Source organism: Apiospora phragmitis, assembly GCF_038363925.1.
Source record: "Apiospora phragmitis strain CBS 135458 chromosome Unknown utg000010l:1.0-9815664.0:1.0-9183399.0, whole genome shotgun sequence".
Classification (NCBI taxonomy): domain Eukaryota; kingdom Fungi; phylum Ascomycota; class Sordariomycetes; order Amphisphaeriales; family Apiosporaceae; genus Apiospora; species Apiospora phragmitis.
This window is the reverse complement of record NW_027117409.1, coordinates 4,383,691-4,409,153: the sequence shown is the minus strand read 5'-3', so window position 1 is coordinate 4,409,153 and position 25,463 is coordinate 4,383,691. Positions and strand designations below refer to the sequence as shown.

General features: G+C 50.9%; 7 protein-coding genes across 7 annotated transcripts; 2 read left to right on the top strand and 5 right to left on the bottom strand.

Moving 5' to 3' along the window:
* Positions 1-915: 915 nt before the first annotated feature.
* On the bottom strand, positions 916-3,104 carry PG994_011105 (Leukotriene A-4 hydrolase-like protein; the record flags this gene model as incomplete). The annotated part of the gene is made up of 6 exons (XM_066862514.1): positions 916-1,299; positions 1,361-1,755; positions 1,811-1,917; positions 1,979-2,114; positions 2,176-2,364; positions 2,417-3,104. The coding sequence occupies 6 exons, from the start codon at positions 3,102-3,104 to the stop codon at positions 916-918; spliced, it is 1,899 nt and encodes a 632-aa protein (XP_066711624.1).
* A 4,373-nt stretch (positions 3,105-7,477) lies between these two features.
* On the bottom strand, positions 7,478-7,809 carry PG994_011104 (uncharacterized protein; the record flags this gene model as incomplete). The annotated part of the gene is made up of 2 exons (XM_066862513.1): positions 7,478-7,603; positions 7,711-7,809. The coding sequence occupies 2 exons, from the start codon at positions 7,807-7,809 to the stop codon at positions 7,478-7,480; spliced, it is 225 nt and encodes a 74-aa protein (XP_066711623.1).
* Positions 7,810-10,518: 2,709 nt separating this feature from the next.
* Positions 10,519-13,245, top strand: PG994_011103 (uncharacterized protein; the record flags this gene model as incomplete). The annotated part of the gene is made up of 4 exons (XM_066862512.1): positions 10,519-10,566; positions 11,068-11,380; positions 11,433-12,721; positions 12,766-13,245. The coding sequence occupies 4 exons, from the start codon at positions 10,519-10,521 to the stop codon at positions 13,243-13,245; spliced, it is 2,130 nt and encodes a 709-aa protein (XP_066711622.1).
* A 3,333-nt stretch (positions 13,246-16,578) lies between these two features.
* PG994_011102 (uncharacterized protein) lies at positions 16,579-17,345 on the bottom strand (the record flags this gene model as incomplete). The annotated part of the gene is made up of 2 exons (XM_066862511.1): positions 16,579-17,066; positions 17,138-17,345. The coding sequence occupies 2 exons, from the start codon at positions 17,343-17,345 to the stop codon at positions 16,579-16,581; spliced, it is 696 nt and encodes a 231-aa protein (XP_066711621.1).
* A 1,024-nt stretch (positions 17,346-18,369) lies between these two features.
* PG994_011101 (ribosomal RNA methyltransferase MRM2) lies at positions 18,370-19,843 on the bottom strand (the record flags this gene model as incomplete). The annotated part of the gene is made up of 7 exons (XM_066862510.1): positions 18,370-18,444; positions 18,515-18,676; positions 18,768-18,902; positions 18,978-19,319; positions 19,382-19,408; positions 19,462-19,512; positions 19,586-19,843. The coding sequence occupies 7 exons, from the start codon at positions 19,841-19,843 to the stop codon at positions 18,370-18,372; spliced, it is 1,050 nt and encodes a 349-aa protein (XP_066711620.1).
* A 690-nt stretch (positions 19,844-20,533) lies between these two features.
* Positions 20,534-22,526, bottom strand: PG994_011100 (uncharacterized protein; the record flags this gene model as incomplete). The annotated part of the gene is made up of 2 exons (XM_066862509.1): positions 20,534-22,204; positions 22,269-22,526. The coding sequence occupies 2 exons, from the start codon at positions 22,524-22,526 to the stop codon at positions 20,534-20,536; spliced, it is 1,929 nt and encodes a 642-aa protein (XP_066711619.1).
* Positions 22,527-23,290: 764 nt separating this feature from the next.
* PG994_011099 (Dolichyl-diphosphooligosaccharide-protein glycosyltransferase subunit 3) lies at positions 23,291-24,456 on the top strand (the record flags this gene model as incomplete). The annotated part of the gene is made up of 4 exons (XM_066862508.1): positions 23,291-23,644; positions 23,703-23,806; positions 23,864-24,219; positions 24,272-24,456. 4 exons carry the CDS (start codon positions 23,291-23,293, stop codon positions 24,454-24,456), a joined length of 999 nt encoding a protein of 332 aa, XP_066711618.1.
* Between the last annotated feature and the right edge of the window lie 1,007 nt (positions 24,457-25,463).

Below are 25,463 nucleotides of genomic sequence, written 5' to 3'. Positions count from 1 at the left end.
ATCCAATTCACCGCGGAATTCCAAGGGTCAAATAAAGTGCTCAAGGCTCAAAGTAGGCAAGTAACCAGTCTCTGCAGAGGGCTAGAGCAAATGTAATCCAAAGCTGGATGTGCTGTATTTGGTCACGATGGTGTCACCTGTGGAGTGACAGCCTCGCTGTTAGTTTTTGATTGCTATGTATAAGGTATGGGATAAAGCTAAACTACATATTCAGGCATGCGATCTATGGTTGGCAGATTTTCGGAAGCCCAAATGGTCACCTGTCAACAACCCAACGATAGGGAAATGACGATTTATTAGGTTGGGAGGGGTTCCTCTATCAGTAAATCGCAAGGACCGAACGCGACCGCGCCTTTCTACTTCGAATTCATTATTGATCGGCTGAAATGGCCCGGCTTGATTGGCCTGGCAGTAATTATTAGTGGGCCTTTTCACGTGGAATCTTGAGCCGGCTTACCCTGTTGTTCATTCACTCAAAAGGTTCAATGAGGGGTCTTCTATCATTTTAAACTAGGACCCCCCTTTCCCCCCTCCTTTATATTACCTGTATGCGTCCTCGAGAACGGCACGCTTTTATTGGAGGTCCTTTGTTGATATAGCAACGGTCTATATACGTGGCTCGATAAAGTCATGTTCAATGCGTAGCTGATGTTAATCATTATGAAAAGTAGATTGTGCTCGAGCGTTTCAATGCTCTCTCTATCTCACCAAGGTAGGCGCAGTGGGCTGTAGGATACACTGGATGATTGGCATTGTATTGATCTGCTACAAACTTACATATTGCGTCTGTCACGCAGCCAATTTATTTCAGCAAGCCAAACACACTAGTTTTCCATACGCGCCATCGCCTCGTTATCATCTGACGCAGCGTGGGCTCTCCAAGCATGTGGAATCCGTTTTATCCTTGCGTATTATTCATCGCAAGCCCAGATCCTTCGCGAGCTGCGAATTAGTTGTGGATGGGTAGAAGTCTTTGTGCTTCTCAAAGGTTTCCACTGCGAGTGCGCGGTCCAGTTTCACAAGCTGTCGGTACAACGGCCGGACAAACTTCATACGTCCTACGCTTCCCAGCAGCTCCACGATACCTGGGAAAGCGTCACGGTCGTCGGCTCGAAGAAAAATGCCGTAGTATGCCGTCTTCAGTTCAACGTTCTTCGAGGAGCTGATATTGTAAGTAGATCCAAGTAGTCGTGCTCTTTCCACACTCAAGCACGGCGAGAAGTCCTGAACAGCTTGCAGGAATACCAAGGTCTGGTTGGAAGTGAAAGACTCGACATCCTTCAGGTCAGGCTTATAGTCCTACACGAGGGAAAAGTATTAGTCGGTGTAAATTTGCATTCAAAGAGGGGTTGACACATACGGATGATTTCCACTTCTCTGCTAGCGCCATACAGCTGTCAACATACGAAGTGTCGAACTCGGGCTTAGGTGGTAGGCCAGGCTTATAGAATCGCTCCTCCCAAGGGATCTGGGCAACCTTTTGCTTGATCTCGTCGCTTCCATGCTCGTTGAAGTAGTCCAAGAACGTGGTCTTAAATTCAAACGAGTCGAGAGATTTCCGGGCCCAAGTCTTGAAGTAGTGGGGGATGAACTTGTCAAAGTGTTCACGGCCGACAAGTCTCTCAAGATACCACAAGAAATGGAAGCCCTTCTCGTATGGGATAGTGCTGAAAGCATCCTCGGGGTCAACGCCCTTATGCGAGATGATGAGCTTCGTGAACTCGTGATCGTCTCCAAATAGCTTCACAGTGTCCTCTGTACTACGGGTCAGTATAAACACAGATAGCTCAACTTCGCTGTGGGAGCCAACCTAGTGCTTTCCAGCCAATGATAGCAGAGAAATCGAATTGAGGGCCTCCGTGAATGGCAGCACCAATGCGGCGCTCGAGATAGGTTGTCCAGCCCTCATTCAGCCAGCTACTTCATGTTAGTGCCCATTAAGGGATCAATAGTGGATTAAGGGGGGGAGGTGACTAACAAGTGCTCCCAGCTGCAACTCGTGACGAGGTTGCCGCTCCAGCTGTGGCTCAACTCATGGGCAATCACGTCTACATTTTGACGGTCGCCGCTGATGATGGTGGGGGTAGCGAACGTGAAGATGGGATTTTCCATGCCTTTTATTCACGTAAGCATGCTGGAAACGGGATGTTGCGCTTGACGGTCTTCCTCACTTACCTCCGTAGGCAAAGCTAGGGGGGAGGACGAGCACGTTGTACTCTCCCCACTGGTAGTCGAAAATCAGATTTTGCGCGACGTCCAGGAACTTATCCATATCTCCCTCCAGCTCCCATTGCGCTGCCTTGATCGCCTCTGGACCTGCAGCAACTACGGAGCGCTTTCCAATGGGAGCGGTGGCAAGGTCACCTGAGGCGAGAGCAAAGAGATACGACGGGATGGGGACCTTCTGTTCAAAAACGGAACAGCCTCTCTCCTTCGCCGCTGTTATCCGACGGGACGGAAACGCCGCTGGCCACCACAGGCAAAGACGAAGTGATGTTGAAGGTGAAAGTGGACTTGACATCAGGGGTATCTTGGCATGGCAGGATGGAGCGGGCAAGAATGGCTTGGCACTGGCTGTAGACGTAAGGGTGTTTCTTGTTACCCGTCTGAGCGGGAGTCATCCACTGAAGCCCGGTGCAGTCCTTGGTCGTCTTCACGGCAATATCCAACTTGACGACATCGCCCTTAGGGGCACCCTCAGGAATGGTCACGTGTAAGGGTGAGCCATAAGGCGCTACGGCCTGCTTCAGCTCCCATTTCAAGTCAGTGGTGTTGAGTTTGACCGAGGAAATGTCCAAGCAGGTGGTATCGAGAATGATCTCGTTGCTCTCCTTTTCCGTCAGGGATTCCAAATCCAGAGACACGGAGCCCTCGAGGCGTTGCTTATCAAAATCGATCTTGAAGTTGACGGTGGTGTGCTTGGTGAGCCAGGCGCCGTAGTTGGACAGGGTGTTGGGATCTCGGGTGGGCGCCATCCTGAGGGAAGTGAAACTGTAGGACCTCCGTTGTTGGTGGCGTGCAGAGGCTAGAGAAGGACTCCGAATGGTGATGTGGATGCTTTTGAACAGAAGACTGCCCGGTGGAAACCTGGCGAGACCCCTCATCTGGTAGCTTAGGTACTGACTTTCCAATGGCTGCGATCGTGTCGTTATTGAACGTACGTACTTCTTTAGCTGGGGAGCTTCCCTTTCAAGCTAGCGCCAAGGCTACGTGCGGCTTTTACTACTACTTGTACTTTTTGGTGACACAACTGCCCGGCCCGGCTCATTGTGGCTGATCAGGCCAGCCAATCACGGCTGTTGCCGCTTTCTCACGGAGAAGGATGAAACCATCCACGATCTTCCAATTCTCCAATGAACGACGAGTGCCTGGAATGCAAGACTGAATTATTGCCCTATTGGCTATTGGTTTGCCCTGCAACCACTACATAGTTCGACCTCTACGGCATGATATTCTTGATCGTTGCGTGAAGGGCTCTCCCATCACTCGTCGCCTTGGAACATCAAACTGGTTAAACATACATAATATTCTGGGTCTTAAGTTGGCTGACTACCTCCCACTATGGGATTCCTGGGTTCTCCGGTGCTGGGTCATATGTTTTATTAGTCTTGTTGTCAGAGCCTGAGAGGTTTCGTTTCGTTTCGTTTTTTGCGTGTGGGATTTCATCATGGTTCAGGTTTGGTAGCGAGGTGGACATGCATCGTCGTTGGACAGCAAGGAAAACCAGCCTCTTCCGAGACAGGCAGGCAGTCCGTTGTCAAGGGGAGGCAAGCACAACCACCAGAACTTTGCGCCATTTTCTTTTCCAACGGGTACCAAGTATGACGAGACCCTGGAACTCAACAGACGGTGGCTTGAATTCCTTGCAAGACAGTTCCTGGTTAGGTAAGGAAACCGGGGGGTTGCCTCAACTGCGACAGGCTGTACAGTAGGTAGGTGACCAGGATGGCATGTCTGATCTTTGAAAGAGGGCTCGCTTAGATCGTGTCATACAAAACCTCCATTGATGGTTTGCCTGATACAATGTGGCTGGCCTGCTCCCGTCCCTGCACCAGCACCTCGCTCCTTCAAAAATTGTCAAGTCCCGAGTCGTCGTAAAAAATAACACCATGTACAGATATACGACTCTGCCTTGCATCAATGGTGCATATCGGCTATCGTCAATGCTACGTGCAAACGCTCATATAGATAAAGGAGCCGGCTGTCGCAAAAGGCACGCTTGTTATACTTGCTTCTTCTCATCCTAGTGTTGGCATGTACTACTAACCCCATATACGCATGAAGATAGGTCTATCACAAGAACCATGCATCGTGTACTTACAGCTACCTAGACTATAATCAACCAAAAGAATGACAGATAAGATCTCATGCTATTTATCAGGGCATGAATAAGATACCTTGGCCATGCTTGAAGCCGCAACCCCGCACCCTGATGGGAGCATTGAGCTTACTATGAAGTAGTACCATCCCCAATCGCTTCGATATAGGTCCATGCTATAGCTTGGTGACGCCCGGTGGCGGCCGCGGGAGTTTGTTACCACCATCCATACAAGGTATCTGTATCTTAACATCCCTTGATGACAGCTCAGATCTGGAGACTTGGGGTGGTCTTCCGGCTTCTTTTCCAAATTGAAGCTTGATATGATGTGAGACTCTACGCTCGGCCAGGAACCAGCTCTTCAAACCCTCGACCTCTTGGTCATCAGGTCATCTAGTGACACACACACGCGCCTATGTATCTACGTAGTAGGTAAGTAGGAGCGATGTCACGGTGATCAACGGGCGATCTCTTAACCGTAACTCAAAATTAGGTTAGCATTTGCACAGACCTAGGCTTAAGTGACAAGCGATGTAGCAGTGTCAGGCCCGAGGTGGTCACATCACCCTAATAGAGGACCTTTTGTTGCGATAACGTAAAGTAGGCATGCCGATAGCCTTGAGATAGGATATGCCGCCGTTGCGGAGGTCTGTTTCACGGCACCTGCAGCTCACGAGCCGGTTTTCGCATTGACGACCTGATCCTCTCTTTAGAGCTGCTAGTTTGCCATGTACATAGCTTGATCCATCGTTTTAGCGCTGCAGCTGAACGCTAGGCGAGGGGCCCGAGAGTCGTCGGCAAGCCGTATCCATAGGCAGCAATTGTTTGCAGTCCACATTAGCAAGATCAGGAACCGCTCGGATGGCATTGGAAGGTGTGCTGGGTGCCTTTGTCATCGCCAATGCGTTAGCTAGATATTGAGTAACATTGACCGCGGAGGTGCTGACTGGAGACGACTGGCAGCAATGCAATGCGGGGGAGAATCGCATTGAACTTCCTTACCCGTAACCCCATCCTCGAGTCGTGTAAGGTTACTTACTTCGGCACAATATTAACAAGAAACGAACGTCTGAACATTGAACCCCGAGAAAACGAAACATCAACTTCGGACGGCATAGACTCGTCCCACTTAAGAAACTCGCAGTATTACTGTGATGGACTGACGTGATGTGTCGTAACTCCGTAAAGTAATATGTCTGTTACTAGGCATGTCCACAGACAGGAGGACACTTCTTGCGTAGTTCCCTATTAATTACATTGGCAACGAACGAATGGGCATCCATAACGATGCAAGATTGAAGACGATGTGACGTCTCCGGCTTATGGAGCCAACCATCTCTCTGCCGGTTGCCGTCCATCGAATATCCCCGACGCATCAGTGACAGTGACAGTGATGACACAAGCATATATGCAGGTACTGTAGGTGGTGGGCCTGATGGGCACCGATGGGCACCGATTCATCATCAGCTGGACGGAAGCGGGACTCGCACAGCTGGTTCTTACTGCTTACGAGGTATCTACAGTACATGTGGGCAGATATCGACTTACTCTCGAGAAACAAGACTTTCAAGGTTGTAGTTGAAACATGCAGTCCACCCGAAACCCCGCATCTACAGCGTACACGCTTGTAATGCGCGAGGAGCTGGCTACCTACGTAGTAGTAGAAGCGTCGTGTAGTTTCTCCTCATGGAAGCATCTCTTCACTCTACTTGCTTGATCCTCGTTGTTCGTGTTCGGTGAAGGCAAGGAGTAAGGAGCTCGCTACAATCTGCATGCACGATAAGTATTAAGCTCGCTGTCAATATGTAACTCGCGATAAGAGGATGGGATGACAGCTTGAATCGGGGATTGCTTGGAACCGGAAACATGGCACTTGTGACGAAAGAACGTTGGTCCCAGGACCCCCAAGAGATTGTTTAAAACGTCTGATATATGGTGGCCACCAATCCCAACGACGCGGACCAGGTTCCGTCAACCTGCCAGCTGCTGCTTGAGGGAGACGGTCTGGTTTGAAACTAGCGAGCCGATAGGTCCAGTGTGTTCTGGTCCCTTGCCCTTGCATCGGGTGCCAGGACGGGGGAGAAGACTTGGAGTGACGGGACTGAAGATAGGCCCCTGTCTATAACGTGGCATTTTATGCTTGTAATCCTTGAGGGCTGGAGAAATTGCGGCGGCACGAGCAAACACTTCCAGAACTTCCGGGGGGCGCAGTACAGAAAAGGTTATTGTCAGAAAACAGAACAGCTCAACAGTTACAGAACTACTCTACGCTGTATTCTTCTCCTGAACTGCATACCTAACATCACGATACGCCATGCTATATTCCCGAGTCAGTCTGAACGTACTGGTATCCATCTTCGACAACTGCGCTACAGGCATTGCCGCAATCTGATGCAGCCATTTCCTGCGATACCCTAGGTTCCTCTGGGTTCCTTCTGCATTCCAATGAGCGTTTGGGTGACATCGCGCGCAAAGCCCTTGCTGCGTCGTTGCGACGTGACAAGGTACTCGGATTTTGCCCGAGCCCAAGTCGTCGAATAGGATATCGGGCGGCCATGCCACTTACGTAGGCAGTGACAGAAAGGAACGAGCAGTTGCAAGGTGATAGACTTGCCGGATGCCCTGCTGGAAGGTCTGTTACAAGTCCTTGGAAAGTCGATACACAGATTACATCGCCATCTGGAGCCACGGGAATCACCGGTGACAACTGCCGCCCATCTCCCGGCACTAGAATTGTTTCGCGTTTTCTCAAACAACACTAACTGGCTATACTAGTAATACTAATAATACTCACTTATTCCCTTGAACTACGAAGAAAAGGGTATGTACGCATCCACATGTTCAGGACCGGACCAGCTACAATGTACAAACCGGTGATTACTAGCATCAAGCTGGTACAGCTCGTAGCAGTGGTAGTGGAGTCGCAAAGCCCCAGGGAGCCACGCGATGATACCTGACAATTTGTGCAATCCAGCACCTCTGGAGCTTCTACTCCAGCCCTTTTCTCCTATCGCTTACCGGGACAACGAAATCGATGGGTTCGATAATTACCGTCGATGTGTTCTATCAATATCCGGTATCCAGAGGCCAGGTCCAATGTGCCGGCCCAGGGTCAGGTCTCCTTCTTTTGGAGACCTGAGCAGCTTCGGAGATGGGTTGCTAGTGATCAGCAGGAGCACGTCGTGAACACGAGATGGGTGCTTCCGCCAGGAAGGTTCTGGCAGGGACGGGGTCGTCTCGAATTAGAATGTGCTGTATAGCCAGCAAGGTGCCAAACCAGGCGATCTGGAAGGCTGGTGACTCGCGAGATGTGAAGCCAGATAGCGCCCGTCAAGATCATTTTCGCTACCAGGCTACCGCTTTCTGTGTCGGAGGCCAGGGTAAGCACGCACCAAGATCTCCCGAGCGAGAGGTTGACGCTTGTGATGGCGCGAATGGAAAATCGGGGTGCCGGTCAAAGCCGCCTCGGGGGCAGCCTGGTCTTTGAGCATTCTGAAGATCAGTCGACAATTGATACGCCCGTCGTACTGTAGGCTCGCCACCATCAACCCTTTCGGGCCAAGAGCGTGCTATTCTCGATGGCTTGAGCCCCCATCGAAAGGGGCCAAGATGACAGAATGGAAGGCGAGGCTGGCAGCATGAATATTGACAATCTTAGAGAAAAGTCGTGTATGGAGTTTGAAGGGCTTGTGAACAGTGCGCACTGCGCGATATCGACACGGGAATCGGCCATACCTGCATACCTACTTACTTTACCTGGATGACGGCTGCGGATTTGTAGGCAGCAGGTTCGTGCTTTTTCACTAAGAGATTAGGAGTCTCCAGTAGCCGCCGTGCACAGATCGCTTGTTGTTGTTAGTTGCATTCAGCTCCGAGATTCAGGAAGGCTCTAAATTATTTGTGCATGATGGCTGATTTCGGTTTGAGCTCTTTACCACAAGACAACAATTCCTGGGTCATGTCACGTTCGTCGGCTCTCGAGTGAGCGTTGCATATAGGGCCTTTGTATGCAACTATGTTGTCTAGGCTCGTGGCCCAGAATGGGTCCGACTGCTGTGCTACCGTCCACCATCCGGCGTTCCGGCAGAGCTCTCCACAAAGCAACAGTAGCCTGCCTACATACGCCTCATTGTACAATACACAATCCGATACAACCGTTGACTATTCATCTTTGGAATACACCGGTAGTTGAAAACATGCTGACGGAAGAATCAGGTTCTGGCTCTAACTTGCGTCAAAGCATCCAGCAGAGGCATAACCATAGCTATTGTTGTTATAGCCTCACTTTACTCGTTACCCTTCATACCTTATGTGGGCGATGGTCTGGTGTTATTGAACAAGGAGCACTGGACACTGCCAGTTGCAAGGGTTACTGTCCGTACTGACCCTGTAGTCACGTCTGGGAATCCAAACCAGTGTCAGGTTGACTCGTCACGATCAGCGAGTGTTGGCGCAGAAACAAGACTGCTCGGCACATACTTCCATCGGCAGGCTCACACATCTCTAAACGAGTTGATCATCGTCACCGTGTGTATTCCGGATGGGAGATATGCGACGTGCAATGGAATAGTAAGTAACCTAATCATCAAGATCATCACGCGCTGAACTAGCCGAGTGACTATTTTAGGGCATACATGTCCAACCAAGACCGAGGACCATGCCTATCATATCCGAAAAGGGTATAGAAGTCTGTGCTCTGCATGGGAAAAGGTGGACAACTCGGATGGACACACATACATACACTGGAAGCCCCAAATTGGATCATCACGTCCTGTATTCGTATTGTATTGTATGTACAGCCCGGCCGTTTGATGTTCGTCGCAGTTGATCGCAATACGGCCTTTTCGCAATTCAGGAACGAGCGATGGTTGGATTTCGGAGCAAATGCAAGTGATGGACTGCAGCTGCAAGGGAAAAGTCTCCTACTGTAAGTATGTGTCAATGAAGGGAGATGCGTGTGTGCCCCGAGCCAAAGTCTTGAATTTGCTGTCCAAGCCACTCTAACCGACGTGAGCGAGGCGGGGCAGGCGGGGCCAACTGAAGTGCGACAACGTTAGGGAGGTCCACTGAACAAAGAACCGGAGAACTGCACTAACAATCACTAACCACAGTCGGGCCTTGGCCAATACAGACACTACTGCTGCAAGGCCCAACGGGAGTCTTGCAGTACATCATGTACATAATATTAGGCCTGCCGTTCGTTTCTCCCCATCCCTTCCGCGCCCGTGAGCGGTGTGATCTAGACTGCTAGACTGCTAGGCTCCCATGTGGAAGTCAGAGCGTGCCGATGGATAGGGCCTACGCATAACCGAGCAGAACCAAAAGAGTTGATGATGACCCTAAGGGTTCTCTGCTGCGGGAACCTGTCAAGCGACGAGAGGAAAATCCGGAGTCCAAGTGATCGTCATTTATTCCCTCTGTTAAGCGTGGGCCGGCTGTCGCAATTCCACCTCACCATTTTTGTATCTGAATCTACTGTACGTACATACTGCTAGGTACTGGGATATAATGCTACCGTAACAATCTAATGGAGGGTTCAGTCTCGTCCCTGATTCATGAGGCTACCCGGCTTTGCCGCTCTTACCTCTTGAGCGACTACGTTGACTGATGAATAGAAAGAAACGGAGCACTGAGGTCTGAGTCAACCTGCACTCGTTCATCGTCTGTCTTCACACTCTCCATCAGTTGCTGAAAGAGAAGTCTTCGAGTCGCTTGCAGATAGGGCCTCATAAGTGGCTTGATATTGGCAGGGGGGAGGGTTCGTGCATTCGGGGGTCTTCAGCTATATACTGTACAATGTACAAATAGGAATTATGGTATGTACTACCTATTCGTTTAGCGCAGGTGGGTTCCTGTGGGGTTTGTTTATGTATGTGACTGTGGTGACCTTGTCGAGGGCTTAGGCGGGTTTCAGTTTCAGTTTCCCCGTCGCATGCAGCTTTTCGAACCTCGTTCAAATTACCGCTATACTCTTTTCGTATGCTCCTCCGACCCTGACTTTGCTGTTTTTTTCCCAGTCGGGGCTTTTGCGCCTCTGCCAGGTAACAGCCAGGGCCCTTCATGGGTTTCTCCCTGGTACTGAACACCACACACACACACACACACTCCTTCCTGATGTCAGTGGAGAGAAAGTCACTTAGATTACTGGAGAGTTGCGTCTCAGCGACCAGTATCGGAGAAGGTCTGAATACTACGATGTCATGTCCGGTACGTACTGGATACTTGTGCCGGCTGAGGATATGGACAAGGTAAGTACTGCTACGGTAGGAGATGATAGCAGCGCTCATAAGTCGCTAAGTGCCATCTCTTCTTTCCAGAATCCCTCGGAGAACCTATATGTCCATCATTAAGGCGAGCAAGGCGGTTTGTTACCCTATGTGTCTGCATATAATCTCGTCACGCATCAAAGCGAAACTTCGTTCCCGTTGCACTTGTAACCGCCATCGTTACTACATAGTCAGCTAGTGTCCTCGTCTGACATATGTACCGGCTTTCGCATACTACAACCTGACTTATTAACCTCTCCAGCGAAGCTTTAACACTTTTCCCTGCGTATAGTTGGCACCCACTTATATTTCAAGTTTCAATGGCGCACATAGTCACTTGTATGACAGGTGCCGATGGAGATCATGGCAGTCTAAGGAGCTATATATCTAGACAGCATCCCTCCACCGATTCTGTAAGTGCCCCTTTCCCACGTTTAGGCTGGCCCTGGGAATCACCTCGTACTTACCACTCATCAACACCAGCTTACGTCGTGCACATCCTCTGTTAGCTCTGTGGAGGAGAAAAAGCCCTACGCCTGGAGGATGTATCACCCGGAATCGAGGAAGTATCAGCTCTTCCCCAAGGGGGACACCAAACAATCGACCGGCAAGCAACTCGACCCCGAAGAGGCACAGGCAGTGGCTCTCGGCCAGCCTGCTGAGGACGCCGAGAATGCGGACAAGGTCAACGATCTTCGGGTCCGGATTAAGGAACGCAATCTCAACCGAAGGAGGAAAGTGAGCGTGCCTGAGCTGGGACCAATGACTACGGTGCATGAGGTGGCGATGGATTCTCGTAAGTTCTCATGTCAGGAGACAGGCCTTATACCTTGCTAACAACAGTGTAGCAACAATCCCAGGGCGACCTGCGTTGCATGAACGCTCCGTTAGCTCACCGGCGAACAGCTCCTGGTTTCTCCCTCAACCCTATGAGTTCAAGCCCAGCTCTTTGAGCCAGCAAGAATCAGCTGGTGAAGCAACTAGCCCGACATCCAAACCCACAATGAGCCGGAAACCGAGCAAATCGAGCCTCTCCAGATCTAAATCTAAATCTAAACAACCACTCTCGCCCAAGTCTCTCTCCCCATTAACGATCCCCAACCAAGGCGGCGCTCTACCCCGGTTAGCTCGCCAGCTTTCGTTGAGCCGTCTCAGGTCTGGAAACAGTCATCCTGAGCCAAGCAGTCTCTCGGTCAAGACCGATGAATCCAGCCAAAAAGGCAATCAGTTTTCACCCTATACACCAATGTCGGCTCCCAGTAACAGCAACGGTCCCAGATCTGCCGCCACAGCATCGACATCCCCCGTCCCTATGTCGGCACCCTTTGATTCCCGTAGCTCTCCCCGGCCATGGGAAAGGTCCGGAAGCACGACACCTGTGACAACACAGCACATCAGCCCCGACCCGACAGCAACCCCTAAGGCAGATCTTGAACTCGCTCAGCGAAGTGCAGCCGCCACGTCGCACAGGAGGAACAAGTCGGAATCGGCAAGCATCATGGACAGAGGTCGACCGAGGAAGCGAAGCGATGGCACACCCGTTGGTGGCGGACTCAAACGCGCCGCATCAAAGAAAAACAAGGACGATGAACAACGTCGTGCCTTTGAGGAGCTCCCACAGGGCTGGAAGCCCGAGGAAGCAGCCACCCAATTGGACCAAGCTGAAGCCAATTACATCCACAAGCAAGCACTAGGACAGGTGTTGAGATTCGAGGTACTCAAGAAGGACGACGTCGAGAGCCTTTCCAAGGAACTTCGTCATCTTGATGAGCGCACCGAGTATCTTCGGCGTACCTACACGTCTCTGCGTGCTGGACGTCGCAACCTCCATGCTCGTATCTGCCAGTACCTGCGATCTCCACGTGGAGCCAAATTTAGCCAAGAGTCGATGCTAAAGCAAGAGGAAGCCCTCGCCGAACTCGATGCTTCCATCGACGATTGGGTCAACAAGTTGGAGCACGCAGAAAACCGTCGCACTCGTGTGAGGCAGAAGCTTCTTGAGCACGTTGCGGCAGCTGCTACGATGGGCATGTCCTTGGAGAATACTGGTGCCATTGACCTCTTGGCCCAAGCTATGGGCGGACAACCTCGTCACGCTGCTACCGACATCTCCACCCGCCACGAAGCCCAGCAAAGAGTGGGATATTTTTCCATGCACCATCTCCTTCTCCGTCGCCTCAGCGCGTTGTTGCACGCGTCCCGTCCGTCATCCCCGAGGTCCCGTATGAGGACGCCACCGAGCCTGGCACGACGGCGGAACAAACCGAAGAAGCAGAAGACCCCAACTCAGAAACCGAGTTGCGGCGCATGGAAAGCATCCGCATCTATGCCGATAGCGATGTATATGCGCTTCTTGCTGATGTGGAGAGCGAGTTTACCAAATTGCGTGGCAACGAAACACCGTCTCCCGAGCCAGCACCATCATCGCCTACAGTCCCTGAGTACGACGATAAAGAAGTACATCGCGCAAGGAGCCACGAGAAGCTTCAAGGAAGCACCAAAACAGCCAACACGCCTGCCCCGATCTCTACCAAAACCCTGGACAAAACCCCTCCTGTATCTCCGCCTGCTCCTTCTCCGCCCATCAAAGACAGCCCGACCGGCGGCGAATTCTTCCTCACCCCAGCAGTCTTCAAGCCCACCACATCAGCCTCTGCTTGAAGCTAAACCCTTTCTTCTACGACGAAAGCCAGCATCCTTCATTCTACTCAGGTTCACGCAACGATGTTCTTGTGTCCATCATATGAATCACGGCCGACCATACTTAGTCATTGCCTGGCGTTTTTTTCGCGATCCTTTTCTGAAAAGTCACAACTTTGTGGACCGTGCGCATAGAAGCGAAGCATCGAATACTCGGATTTCACGAAGCTAGCACAGCCATGACGAGACACTTTACGCCCAAATTTGGCAGTCTTATTGCATTTACCCCATGTTTTGGACATTACACACTTTTATTTCCTTGCTGTTCGCGAGAGGCTGGAGGTGTCTTATTCATGACATGTTTTACACATTCCTTCATTTTCCTGTTTTAACAGAATCCGGAGTTGGTGGTTTGCTCTTCGCATTTTCATGTACATATCTATATCCTACGACTAACGGCCGAATTTATACCCCGTATTGTGCGCCCAGGTATACCACCAAATCGCGACGGCCGGCGATATCGTCGTGTACATAGCTGTAAAATTATATTGTTTATTCCCCCTATAAAAACTCACAATGTGCCGTGACTAGCTCAGTAGAGAGGGATAGATGCCCAACTGGAACCGAACGTTTGCCCCTACATAAATGAACTGCGCTTAGATGGTCCCAACCGTCAACGATGCAACTCTCTTAGGCCTGGATTATTCGGTACGGTTGTGGCAAAAGCCATCTGCGTCTTTGACAGGCAACATGACTCACCACAGCCAGCCGGCAGTAAATAGTTTGATGCACGATGTTTCGTTGCCATCCCGTTAGCCCAGTTGCGACCTAAGTGATCCTTCTGTCCAAGGCCAATCGCCAACAGGGTCCAAGTACGGTATCAGGTGCTCACGGGAATGGACCTCGTCCGTTACCGTCGCACTTATCGCTTCAACTACCGCTACCGCTATTACTATGCAAGCCATGATCATCATCATCATCATCGCCGCCACTACCATCACCACCACCACCGATCTTCTCACGTTGCCCCTTCCCCGCGATGCACCACCCCCTTAGTATGTGCCCCCGCGTAACAGCCAAGTCCGCAAAACCGCGCTTGTAATGCGAGTAGATCTTCTTATCGATCCAATTGATGGCCCTTGCACTTGTACTTGGTGTGAAGAGACGTCCTTTCTTGTACGTAACAACCTTAAACCAACTTTTTGTTTCTATTCATTGCGCCAGTCCTGCATGAGCATGTACACACACACACACACACACACATGGCCGGCTGTGGTATCATTTCCAGGTCAAAGTGCTTGCTGATGCATGTACACATGTACCCTGCAGGTTCTCCATAACCTCCTATCTGCTTTGGGATTCTTTATCGGCTGCTGCCAAGGTATCGTCTAGACATAGGAGCCGGCCGTCGCGGCAGCCACGGATCCAACTCAACGGGTGAGGTAGGGGGTTTGCCCAGAAGGGCCAGCAAGAGCCGGCTGACCACCCCCGATATCACACGAGGGGGGCATACATGCATTCCGTGCCTTGAAAGATAAGATACAGAGAGGCTTGTGTATCTACATACTTGCAGGTAAGGGAAACACTCAGGACCTATGGAGACTAATCCATCGAGGCACGAGGAAGGGGAAGTGACTCGGGCCTCGCTTACACACACTCGGACTATTTCCCCTACTGCCTACTAGCTTGGTGGTGCTGCTGCATGGGTGGCCATATGACGAGAGATCCATGCTGCCATGCAGTACTTTGATTCCAGGCTCTCCCCCACATTGCCTAATTGCTTTTCCTACATACAGACCGCTATGGCCCAGCCGAGGCAAAACGTCGTTCATTTCGTTGACTATCGGAGACACACGGTCGTTCGGAATTTGGTACGGGGAGGAGTCCAGAATATCCCCGCGACGGTGGATCAATTCATGGATAACATTGAATAATCTCTAACAATCAAAAAAAAAAAAAATATATATATATATATACCTGCCTTATTATTTAAAAAGACCAGAGTCAATTTAAGGTTGCCAGGTTCCGTGCGCCCACGCCATCCGGAAACTGGGACGGGACCGCGTCTCACGTTTTGACGCCCGATTCTGTTGCTTATCGTGTCTCGCCTCTTTTGTTGCCGTAACTCTGTTTTATGGACATCTCTATGTATATATATATGTTACTACACCCCGGCGCCGTAACCTCACCAAGCCCTTGAAGATGAAGACAAATCCAATAGATCTTTGTTGGGGTAGCATCAAGCTAGCTACGTATCCACGCGTAAGCATACATAGGTCTGTAGGTACGGAGTATGTAGGTCCCTAATAAAGGTGCAGCACGCAGTTCAAGCCTGACCGACCATTCCCTTTCTAGACGGGGACCAAGCGCAGTACCAACATGTCCGCATCCACCCAGCATCCTCTATATTTGCAAGTATAGCCAAGGTAATATACATACATACATACATAAGTTCGGCTATGTAGGCACTTGCGCACTGACGAACCTGGGTCCTGGGCCCGCTGCCTTTGTTGTCGATCAAGACGAGATGTTAGGGAAATAGGGAAAATGCAGGCTGACAAGGGTAAGTTACATAATTGACCTTCTGCATACGGCACAACTAAAGTGGTTCCTCGACGGCTTCGCAATTCGCAGCGAGGGGTTGCGCAGAGGGGCTTCATAGTTTCAAGATTGAGGAGTACCAAAACTGGGGACGTTTCCTCTATGTAATTATCCATCCATCCTCACTTCACTCGCTATTGTACATACATGTTCTGGATGCGCCTCGTCTCCTTCTGGAGGGTCCGTAAAAGGGGGGGATCGTACGTGGTACAGCCTTGCAGACTGTGACAACCTACAAGGAAAAGCCTGGCGATACCTGCATCACGACTGGTACTTAACAAGGCATCCAGCACATTGGCCGAATCGTTGAGGACGTGCCGCATCTTTCCTGCCTACAGTAGTGGCCTTGAGCGGGTGCGCAATCTTGCATGATGGCCAGACTATGTGTGCTGCTATCGTCAACGCATTAAATCCCATGTGGCTCTCAGACCAGGTATTCCTGGAATATTTCCGTCTTGGCTCATGGTCTGGCCCTGTGGCCACGAGGGCACCATGCACGACCCCATCAGGGGATGGAGTATCAAGTGTGGGAGCGTTCTTGTATCTTGGCTTTGATTCAACTACTACTAAGTCTGTAGAACTGGCCCGCGCAGATGCGTGGCAAACAAGGATGTTGCTTCTGGTGATTGGTATATCCACAACATACACATCAGATGACGTGAAACACATGCATAGGAACTGTTGAGATACCCATCCGCACCCTCGTCGGCTTAGAATTCTGCAATGGGGCCGAGATAGCGAATTTGCATGATCTCACGCTCCTGTATGAAGTACTCCAGCCTCTACTACCTTCATCAAGGTGCCTCCCAGGCTAGAGGCCACCGCCTCCGCCGTCCGTCCTTGGTTATCTTGGAATGCACGAATATCATCAGCCGATGATGTGCTTGACCGCTGCAAGCCCATGGATTGTGCCGCTGCTAGCGCTGCGTCGGGGAACAGCTCGTTCGCCAGCGGAGAAGCCAACCACAGCAGAAGCCAGAGAACCTCTTCCTGGCCCTTCTCCACGGCTAAATGAAGGCCGGTTTTGTTGGCAGCGAGTGGATCTTGGTATCGGAGGAGCTTGCCTGGGCTCATCGAAGTTCCGTCTCCCTCCAAGTCCTGGAGGAGTTCGACAATACCTCCAACATCACCTTCGCTGCACATGACATGAAACGCGCGAGCCGGGCGCGCTTCGGGGTTGGCTGCAAGATATGCTTCCTCCGTAACAGAAGGTAGCACGTCGAAGTTGTCCTGCACACCGCCTTCATTGGTGTATTTGGTCGGGATGGTCACCCTGAAGATGCGTGCAAGAAAGGGTTTGTGACCGAGGGACCGGCCGGGTTGGTGGCGACCTGAGCTCGACAGGCCGGGCACTTGAGCGACATGGCAAGATCGGATGCTTGGTCCATCAGACACGACCAATGAAAGTGACAGCCACAGCCCAGCTGCAGGTCGTCAGGCACTTGCTGAGTCTGGCCCTCGTTTTCGTCATCCTCTACCTCGAGGAGGAGGGGCTCTTCGCAAACTTTGCAGGCAGACATGGCAACAGAGGAAGCGAGTGCCAAGGATGAGTCTCTTGAAGGTCGTATAGGAGAATGGGCAAGTATGTGGTCCAAGCCAAGGTTCTGTATCCACCACGCGTGAGAGATGGTCCAGAGATGAGTTTGGCTAAAGGACACAGTTGGTCTCTGCCATCCGAGTGAATCCAAGCACTATAGAGCAGAAAAAGGGCTAGATGTAAAGAATATGGCAGGCAAACAAGGTAAAAATGGTGTTTCCATGGCAGCTTGCTTACCTTCGAGAAGTTGGACAATACAGAGTCAAACTTCTAACATATACTTGCAACTGATGAATATGAATTGGTTACTTGGGTTCGGGCTTGAGAAATGTTTTCGAGTCACGTTGGCGATACTCAATGTTCGCAGTGTGGTGAGGTTAGGTTTAATTTGGCTTTTTTTTCTCCCCGGAGCGACGTAGTGACGCCGTGATAGGCTGCATCTGCAGGTGGTAACCAACTGCCTTCCAAATGCCCTGTGGACCGTCGGAAGTAATGACGCCATGTTTTTCCGGCTTCACCGTGCAATCAATCAGCCTCATGACAGGATTGCCTCTTTTAACACGATGCACATGGCTTTATTCAGAGAACAGCTTATTGATCCATACTTATGAGGACATATTCTCTCATTCTGAGCCCATTGCATTCCGTGATCCCGACATTCAGCTACCAATGCTTCAAAGTCTAGGTACATAGGTAGAAATGACGAACATCGAATAGCCCATACCTAAGGCCATTAGTAGATCATATAACCCTCCCCCAGTCGCTATGGGCATACAAAAAAACTACACCCGAACTTTTGGTTACCATGTGGTATCCTACTATTACCAACCCCATTCCTCAAGCATGTCGGCCAAGACATTCACAGACAATCGAGTGGTCGGCGCTGCTGCTGTTCACGGTGGTCATCAGCTTAGACTGTCATCTCGCCAGGGGCAAACAAGCGCATGGAAATCCAGCAGACTCAGCATCGCCTCGCATACTTGATATATTACATTGATACTGCTATATCAGTCTTGTTCTACATCAGCTAATGTTACATCTCCCTTTCGCCGCAATGCCACGAAATACGCCTCTTTTGATTCCTGTGAATAGATCAGTATCTAGTAGTTTATTGCATCCATAATAGGGGACTTGGTGACGGGAAATACTCACATCCCTGGAAGAAACCGGTTTCTCGCGGTGAACTTTTCCAAACATCTTCTTGAGTTTCTGTTCAAGCTCCTTGTCCTCGGCGCCCGCATAAAACTTGCACACAAAATGTCCGCCGGAGCGCAAAGTGTCGCTCGCGAAATGGAGAGCTGCCAGGCAGAGGTCCTATGAAAAAACAATTAGCAACAGTCCTTACTCATTATGTAGGTAGACATGACGACCGGGTGGTGGCAAGAAGAGATGCTGCTTTGCTTACCATGCTTCCAGCGTGGTCCCGGAAGGCCATCCCGCTTGTGTTCATCATCCTAGAAGTAATATAAGGGTTATTTATTGTGTTAATGTTAAAGCCGGATATTTGGGGCCAGGGTGCTGACATGTCGCTCAGGACTACCTGCGTTGTCTGTCAGTGATTGTCATCGTAGGCCAGCAGTACTTTGCAGATGAAAAAGGGAAGATATGCTCTCACATCTACCAGTTTCCCCTCATCTTTCAACCGTTCTTGTTCTTCATAAGGATCGTAATGTATTGGCCAGGCCGTCTCGGCCCGCTCTGTGTCGATATAGCTTGGCTTGTCCCTTATGAGAGAAGCGACGTCCTCGGAATCAACCTCGGATCTGTCGGCCGCTACTGCTGCTGGGCGGGTAGGAGCATTGTCGCCAGCAAACTCGACAAGATAGTCCTTGACCAGGTTTTGTACGGCCGGTGATAAGAAGTTGCCCTGGATGGTCGACACCCCCTTGGGCGGTTGAGCCGGGATCAAGTCGATCCCAACGATGCGCCCATTTGGCTTGGTGCGCTCCCGAGCAACCTGCCAAACTGTTAATATACCATTTCCTCTTGTGGACTCATTCCAATCGACAGAAAGCTTACCTGCGACCAACTGCCCGGCGCATAGCCCTGGGAATCCTCTTCAGCTTTGCTTACATGTCAACTTTGTAGCATCTACTCACCAGGTCCACCACTGTCTGACCGCGCCTGAAGAGCCTGTATTTGGTGTCCATCTACCCCCTCCTAGTCAGCATCCAATAACATTTGCCGGCCGATTCCAAGGGCCAAGGATCTGCGACCACAAACCTCTATCAGCTTGAAAGCAGCCCTGCTCTTCAGGTTTTGCAACTTCGCTTGTTGGGCATAGAAATCGCTACCCTGGCGCTGCTTCCATCGCGAATTTGAAGATGACCAGCGTGCGCTGCAGCCCACGGCAAGTGGCTGCAAAACTGGCTGTCGCAGAGTAGCTTGGGGAGAGGCTGTCGGCACAGGGGCTGCAGAAGTAGCTAAGCGGCTGAAAAGCCTTCCATTACGGGGTACTGCTACCCTCAACGCCGCCGACATTAATGAGGATTATCTTGGGATGGCAGATCGGATGCCTTCTTTCATGATAAAACGTTTGAATGATGGGAGGCCTATCAAAATCTACCTATTGAATCTTGATGTCAATTCCCAAGGGTACGCGTGAAATTGCGGGTCACGGATTTTCTATGTGAAGCGGCTCAACAAAGCCGGGGCCACAGGGGCAGTCAAATAAGTAAGTACATAGAAAAGGCTTTGTCCATCCCTAACGGCATCCAACGTCTACAAGTGCAATAACTACTGGTAGAGGAAGCCCAAAAATGTCCGTTCAGATGATTTTAGATCGGTGTCGGGTTGGGTGTGGAATAATTAGGGACAAGATAGTTGGGTTTGGGATAGCTGGCTAGCAGAAGAACAAATGTACTCATGAAGGGTTCGTATATAGCCATCGGCCGGTCACCAAACGGATCATGTTCTCACACTCAATGACCATGCATCCAGCACACATTGATGCAGCGCAATGGCACATATTTCATAGCGTTCATATTCCTACAGAACAACGCAGTAAATGCAGTAAAACGCCTAAATACGTTCCACACCCAATGCCGAGAGCCCTGAGAACTCGTATACTCCCTAAACGCCTTATAATGCATGCTCCCATCCATGTTCCGTGCCAAATCTCTAAACCGGATTCCAAAAGTGAACAACTCGAGTCAATCTCTACGTATCCACCTATGCGAGGAAGCTTGCTCCAACACCTCTTCGTTCTCTTTTCAGAGGCGAAAATGTTTTGCCAGCAAACGCATTGCGTACACCAGGCGGCTGCCTCTTCATCTTGAGTGCCCCTTTGGGTTGCGCCTTGGGGGCTTTGACTGGCGCCTCCTCCTCGTCATCATCATCAAACAGCGTTTTTGTTGATCCTAGTACCTTGCGCTTCTTCTTCTTCGGCTCCTCGCCCTTGGGGATGTTGGTAGACGAGGTGCTTGGGTCCTCGGGCACGGTAAAGTTGACCTTAGCAGATTGCGTCTTTTCAGCACCAGCATCTGCTGCGTTCGCTTGACCACCAGCAGGGGCCTCGCTTTCCTCAGCTACCTGAGCGAGCTTTGCGACCTTGGATCCCTTCTTCAGAGCAGTCTTGGGTCGTGGTTGTGAATTTTTCCTTGCCGAAGGTGCATCCGCGAGAGCTTTCTTGGGCCGCCCACGAGACTTGACTTCGGGCTGGGGCTCCTCTGCTTCAGCAGGGGCTGTTTCGGTTGGTTCAGGTAACGAATGAGCACTTTCATCTTCATCAGATACTAGGACCGAGGCAGTTCTGGCTCCAGGGTTGTTGGCAAACTGCTGTGGTATAATAGACGTATCGCCCAGGTCGTCGTCGTCATCCAGTCCAGGTGTGCTGTCCACCCCAGTCTTGCCTCGGTTAAGGAAAGGCGTAATGGAGAAGGTTGATTTCTCGCCCACCAGACTGGGCTCCGGTACAAATCTCTTCTTGGGCCCTTTTCGAGGTTTATCATCGGCGCTGGGGGTTGCTATGCTGATCTGGCTGATCTCATCGCTGGCGATATCGTGGCCCTTGCGTCGCTTAAATGTTTGGCGCCCGGCAGTCTTCGCCGCGATCTCCTCGGTCAATGTAGGCTTGGGCTTCTGCGCTTTTCGAAGGTCCGATTGGCACTGCTTTAGCTGTTCCTGTATCTCTCGTGTCTTCGTCCTCATCTTCTCGAGCTTCTTCTCCAGCGCATCGTTCCGTGCCTCGACCTCGGTCAACGATTCCTGTGATTGGTGGCGGATTTTCTCCTTCTGCTTCTGCTCGGCAGCCAGCTTCTTCTCGGCGTCCTCAAGCTGTGCGCGAAGATCTGCCTCGACGGTGTTGTCGCTTGCCTTTGAGTGTGCCTTCTTTGACCGGCGTTTCTCAGCTTCGAGTTCTTCCTCCAATCTCTCCTTGTCCTCTTTTGCTTCCCGCGCTTCTCTCTGAGCATCTTGCAATTTCTTACGAAGATCGGATTCGACTTCTCGTCTGCTATCCTGATCCTGAAGTGCCAAGTTGTGGGTGTGCTTTTCCTGCGCGAGTTGGTCTTCTAGTCGTTCACGCTGAGCCTTTTCCGTAGCCAGCGACTTTTCAGCCTCGCGGATCTTCTTGCGCAGGTCATCCTCAACTCGATCGTTGCTCTTGCGCTTTAGCATGGCTCCTTTGGCTGCTTTCTTCTCATTGGCAAGCTCGACTTCGAGGGTGTTGACTTGTCGTTCCAAGGCCAGCTTCTCGGCTAACGTCTCTTGCTGGTGGGCTAATTGCGATCTGAGGTGATCGAGTTCTGGTTTCAAGACTGCGAGCTCTCGTGTAAGTGCTAACTTTTCGGCTAACACGTTGGTCGAATCCTGGGTGAGATTATTCATTGTCTCCAATTCGGCCTGGATAACATGTTAGCACCATGGACCAGCTCAGGGGACCAGGCTAGGCTTGAAGAGAACCCACCTGCAATTGTTGGAACTCGCGCTCCTGCTTTCGTAGCTGCTTTTCCTGCAAGCGCACCACTTCTATTTTCGCCTTTAGCTGGGCACTGAGATCGTCGCATTTGGCCGCCACTTTGGCGCCAGCATCACTGTTGTGGGCAATTTGGTCGCGCAACGAGTTGTTCTCGTCACGAAGCATAAGAATGCGTAGTTTAAGGCGGCGGACGTCTTCATCCTTGATCAAGAGATCAGAATGGCTGGCGTTGCTTTGGTGTCTCATCTCCAGTTCGTGCAATATCTCGGGTCGCTGATTTGAAATAATTTTGGATTAGTTTCTTCACGCAACAGAACGTGGCTCCGTTTCAGCCTCACCATATCTGACTCCATGTTCACTTTCTTTTCGCGGCCCATGGCGGCTGCTCTTGGTGCTCTGCCCATCGGCAGGCGCGTTGTTATTGTTGTGATAGTCGGGGACAGGAACTTGGTCGTTCTTGGTTGACCTAGGTATGCGACAGGGAAGTTCAGCAATAACAAATATTCGACAACAACGTCCTGGATGCACAACAAGGTGGTTTGTGGCCCGTGTCTTGATAGAGCAAGCTGGAATAGGGTGTAGTCACTGAGGGTTGGAGAGCGTGTCTGGTGGACACTCTTTTGGTTGGAAGGTGGAGACATGTGGTAAACAGAGTGCCTGAAATGGACTAGACTCGGCCACCATGTTTGTCCGTCGGGCTGCTATCAGCTAGGTAATCCCCGCAGGATCCCTGTCACTTAGGTACCGTACCGCCTAAGCTATCTAGTGACATGTAGTTAGTAATCACCAATAGGAATTGAGCTAGGGAAGGAGCTGTTTGTTCAATTGGGAACTGGCCACTTTGGAGCTTCACATCGCTGAGTTGTAACAACAGGTTGTCCCTCTCGATCCGATTCCCTCTTCAACATCAACAACAGGGCGGCGAACGACAGTGCACACTCAGCACAACCGCCTAATTCCTGCAGTACAACCGACTTAAGCACGCTCTTTTACATGCGAAATCCTTCACCATGCGCTGGCTGCCGTTATTCCTCTCTTTGGCTCTGCCATTTGGCACCCTCGCTGCCAAGAAGCCAGCATCACCCGCCGACACCTTCAATGATTTCCACACAAAGGCAATCTCGACCACGCCGGTGAAGCTGGCCGATAAGTCGTACAAGAAGCTTACTGCCTCGCCCCGCGATTATTCCGTCGCTGTCCTCCTCACGGCTATGGACGCTCGATTCGGTTGCCAGCTCTGCCGCGAGTTCCAACCAGAGTGGGATTTGCTCGCTAAGAGCTGGCTCAGGGGCGACAAGAATGCCGAATCCCGCATCATCTTTTCCACTCTGGACTTCTCTGATGGTCGTGACACCTTCATTTCGGTGCGTAACCTTTTCGAGCCTTTAATTGTGCGTCTTGGCACTAACACAGTCGTTATAGTTGAGCCTCCAAACCGCACCTGTGTTGTTGTTCTTCCCCCCTACGATTGGTCCCCACGCTGTTCCTGGTGTCGAAGGTCCTATTCGATACGACTTCACCAATGGGTAAGATGATTCCGTTCGGCGCCGGCTCTCATAATCTCACGACTAATACCGCTGCAGACCTCTATTGGCTGAACAAGTCCATGCCTGGATTGCGCGCCACCTACCGGGCCGACCTCACCCTGCTGTGAAACGTCCAGTCAACTACGTCGCTTGGGCTGTTGGTGTCGTCTCGACCCTGGGTGTTGCTGGCGCACTTGCCAAAGCCGGGCCTTACATTCTCCCTATCGTCCAGAACCGAAATGCTTGGGCCGCCATCAGCTTAATTGGTATCCTCATGTTCACTAGTGGTCACATGTTCAACCAGATCCGCAAGGTCCCCTACGTGGCTGGCGATGGCCGTGGAGGCATTAGTTATTTCTCCTCCGGCTTCCAAAACCAGCTGGGTATGGAGACTCAGATTATCGCTTTTATATGTATGTTTGCTCCTGAAATAACTTGTCTGCCAGAGCTAACTAATATTTGTAGATGGTCTTTTGTCGTTCTCTGCGATCGCCTTGATCATGAAAGTCCCAAGAGTGGCTGATGCCAAGAAGCAACAAGTCTGGGTTCTGCTTTGGAGCGCTATTCTATTCCTCCTCTACAGCTTCTTGCTCTCCATCTTCCGCATCAAGAATGGAGGCTACCCGTTCTCGCTGCCCCCCTTTATGTAAGGGACCGATAGATCCAATAAGAAAGTTCCATTTTGGCGGATAATGCATTGGTGAGATAGCAAAAAGGGGGTCCTCGAAGAAATGATATCTGTATGGTCGGCATGGAACTCTTCGTATGCATGATGAGACGACCCAGACGAGAAGAACAAATAACTTCATAGGCAATGGAACAGCATTCGATGCCTGGCAATTTGAACTCGCACTCCGAGAATAAGCAGAATTCAGATCGCAACCATCGAACAATCTGGCGACCTGCAGTTGGCCAAGGGCGAACATGAATAACCCCTACGACACTGCAATGATGCCCCTCCAAATCTTTAACGATGAGCCAATATTTGCTACGGCTGGCTTACGGCAGCGCGCAGTTCACTAGACAGGTATCGCTAGTTTAAGCAACAAGCAGAAGTATCCATGCCACGAACGCTGACTACAAGTGTCAGACCAGGCGACTCTGACTAAATCACAATGAACCACAATACTCGCATTGCAGTGACCCGTCTGGCGCTTTTCTCTCTCGGAGCCTCCCTGAGAGCTTCCATATTAGTACCAGTTTTGCGATCATGACAGAACCATGATAGGCAATGCTCGCTAAGGAGTCGATCCAAATTGCAACACTCTTTTCGCACAGCAGCTGGACCAAAGTCTGCGGTCTAGCCCCTTGATTTATGTGTCATAAACGACCTTCAGATCTGAACACGACACTGGGCGCTAAGGACCATCAGAACACCGCTATGCTAACCATTTGTACAGCATGTGATTTACATCGCAGGGCTTTCAGGGGTTCGCCAACTCCACACGGGGTGTCGGAGAGACGCTCGGAGCCATGTTCCGAGGCTAGCAAAACATATTGAGCCCAGTCTCGTGAGTTTTGGGCCTTATGCCGCGGCAGAATAGCCTTAACACACGTCGAGGGCACGCAAAACACGGCTTTTGTGTGGTCATACGCCATGATCACTTAAGTGAGAGGTTTAGCCGGGTACGTTGATTCGTCGGTGACCAGCCGTGCC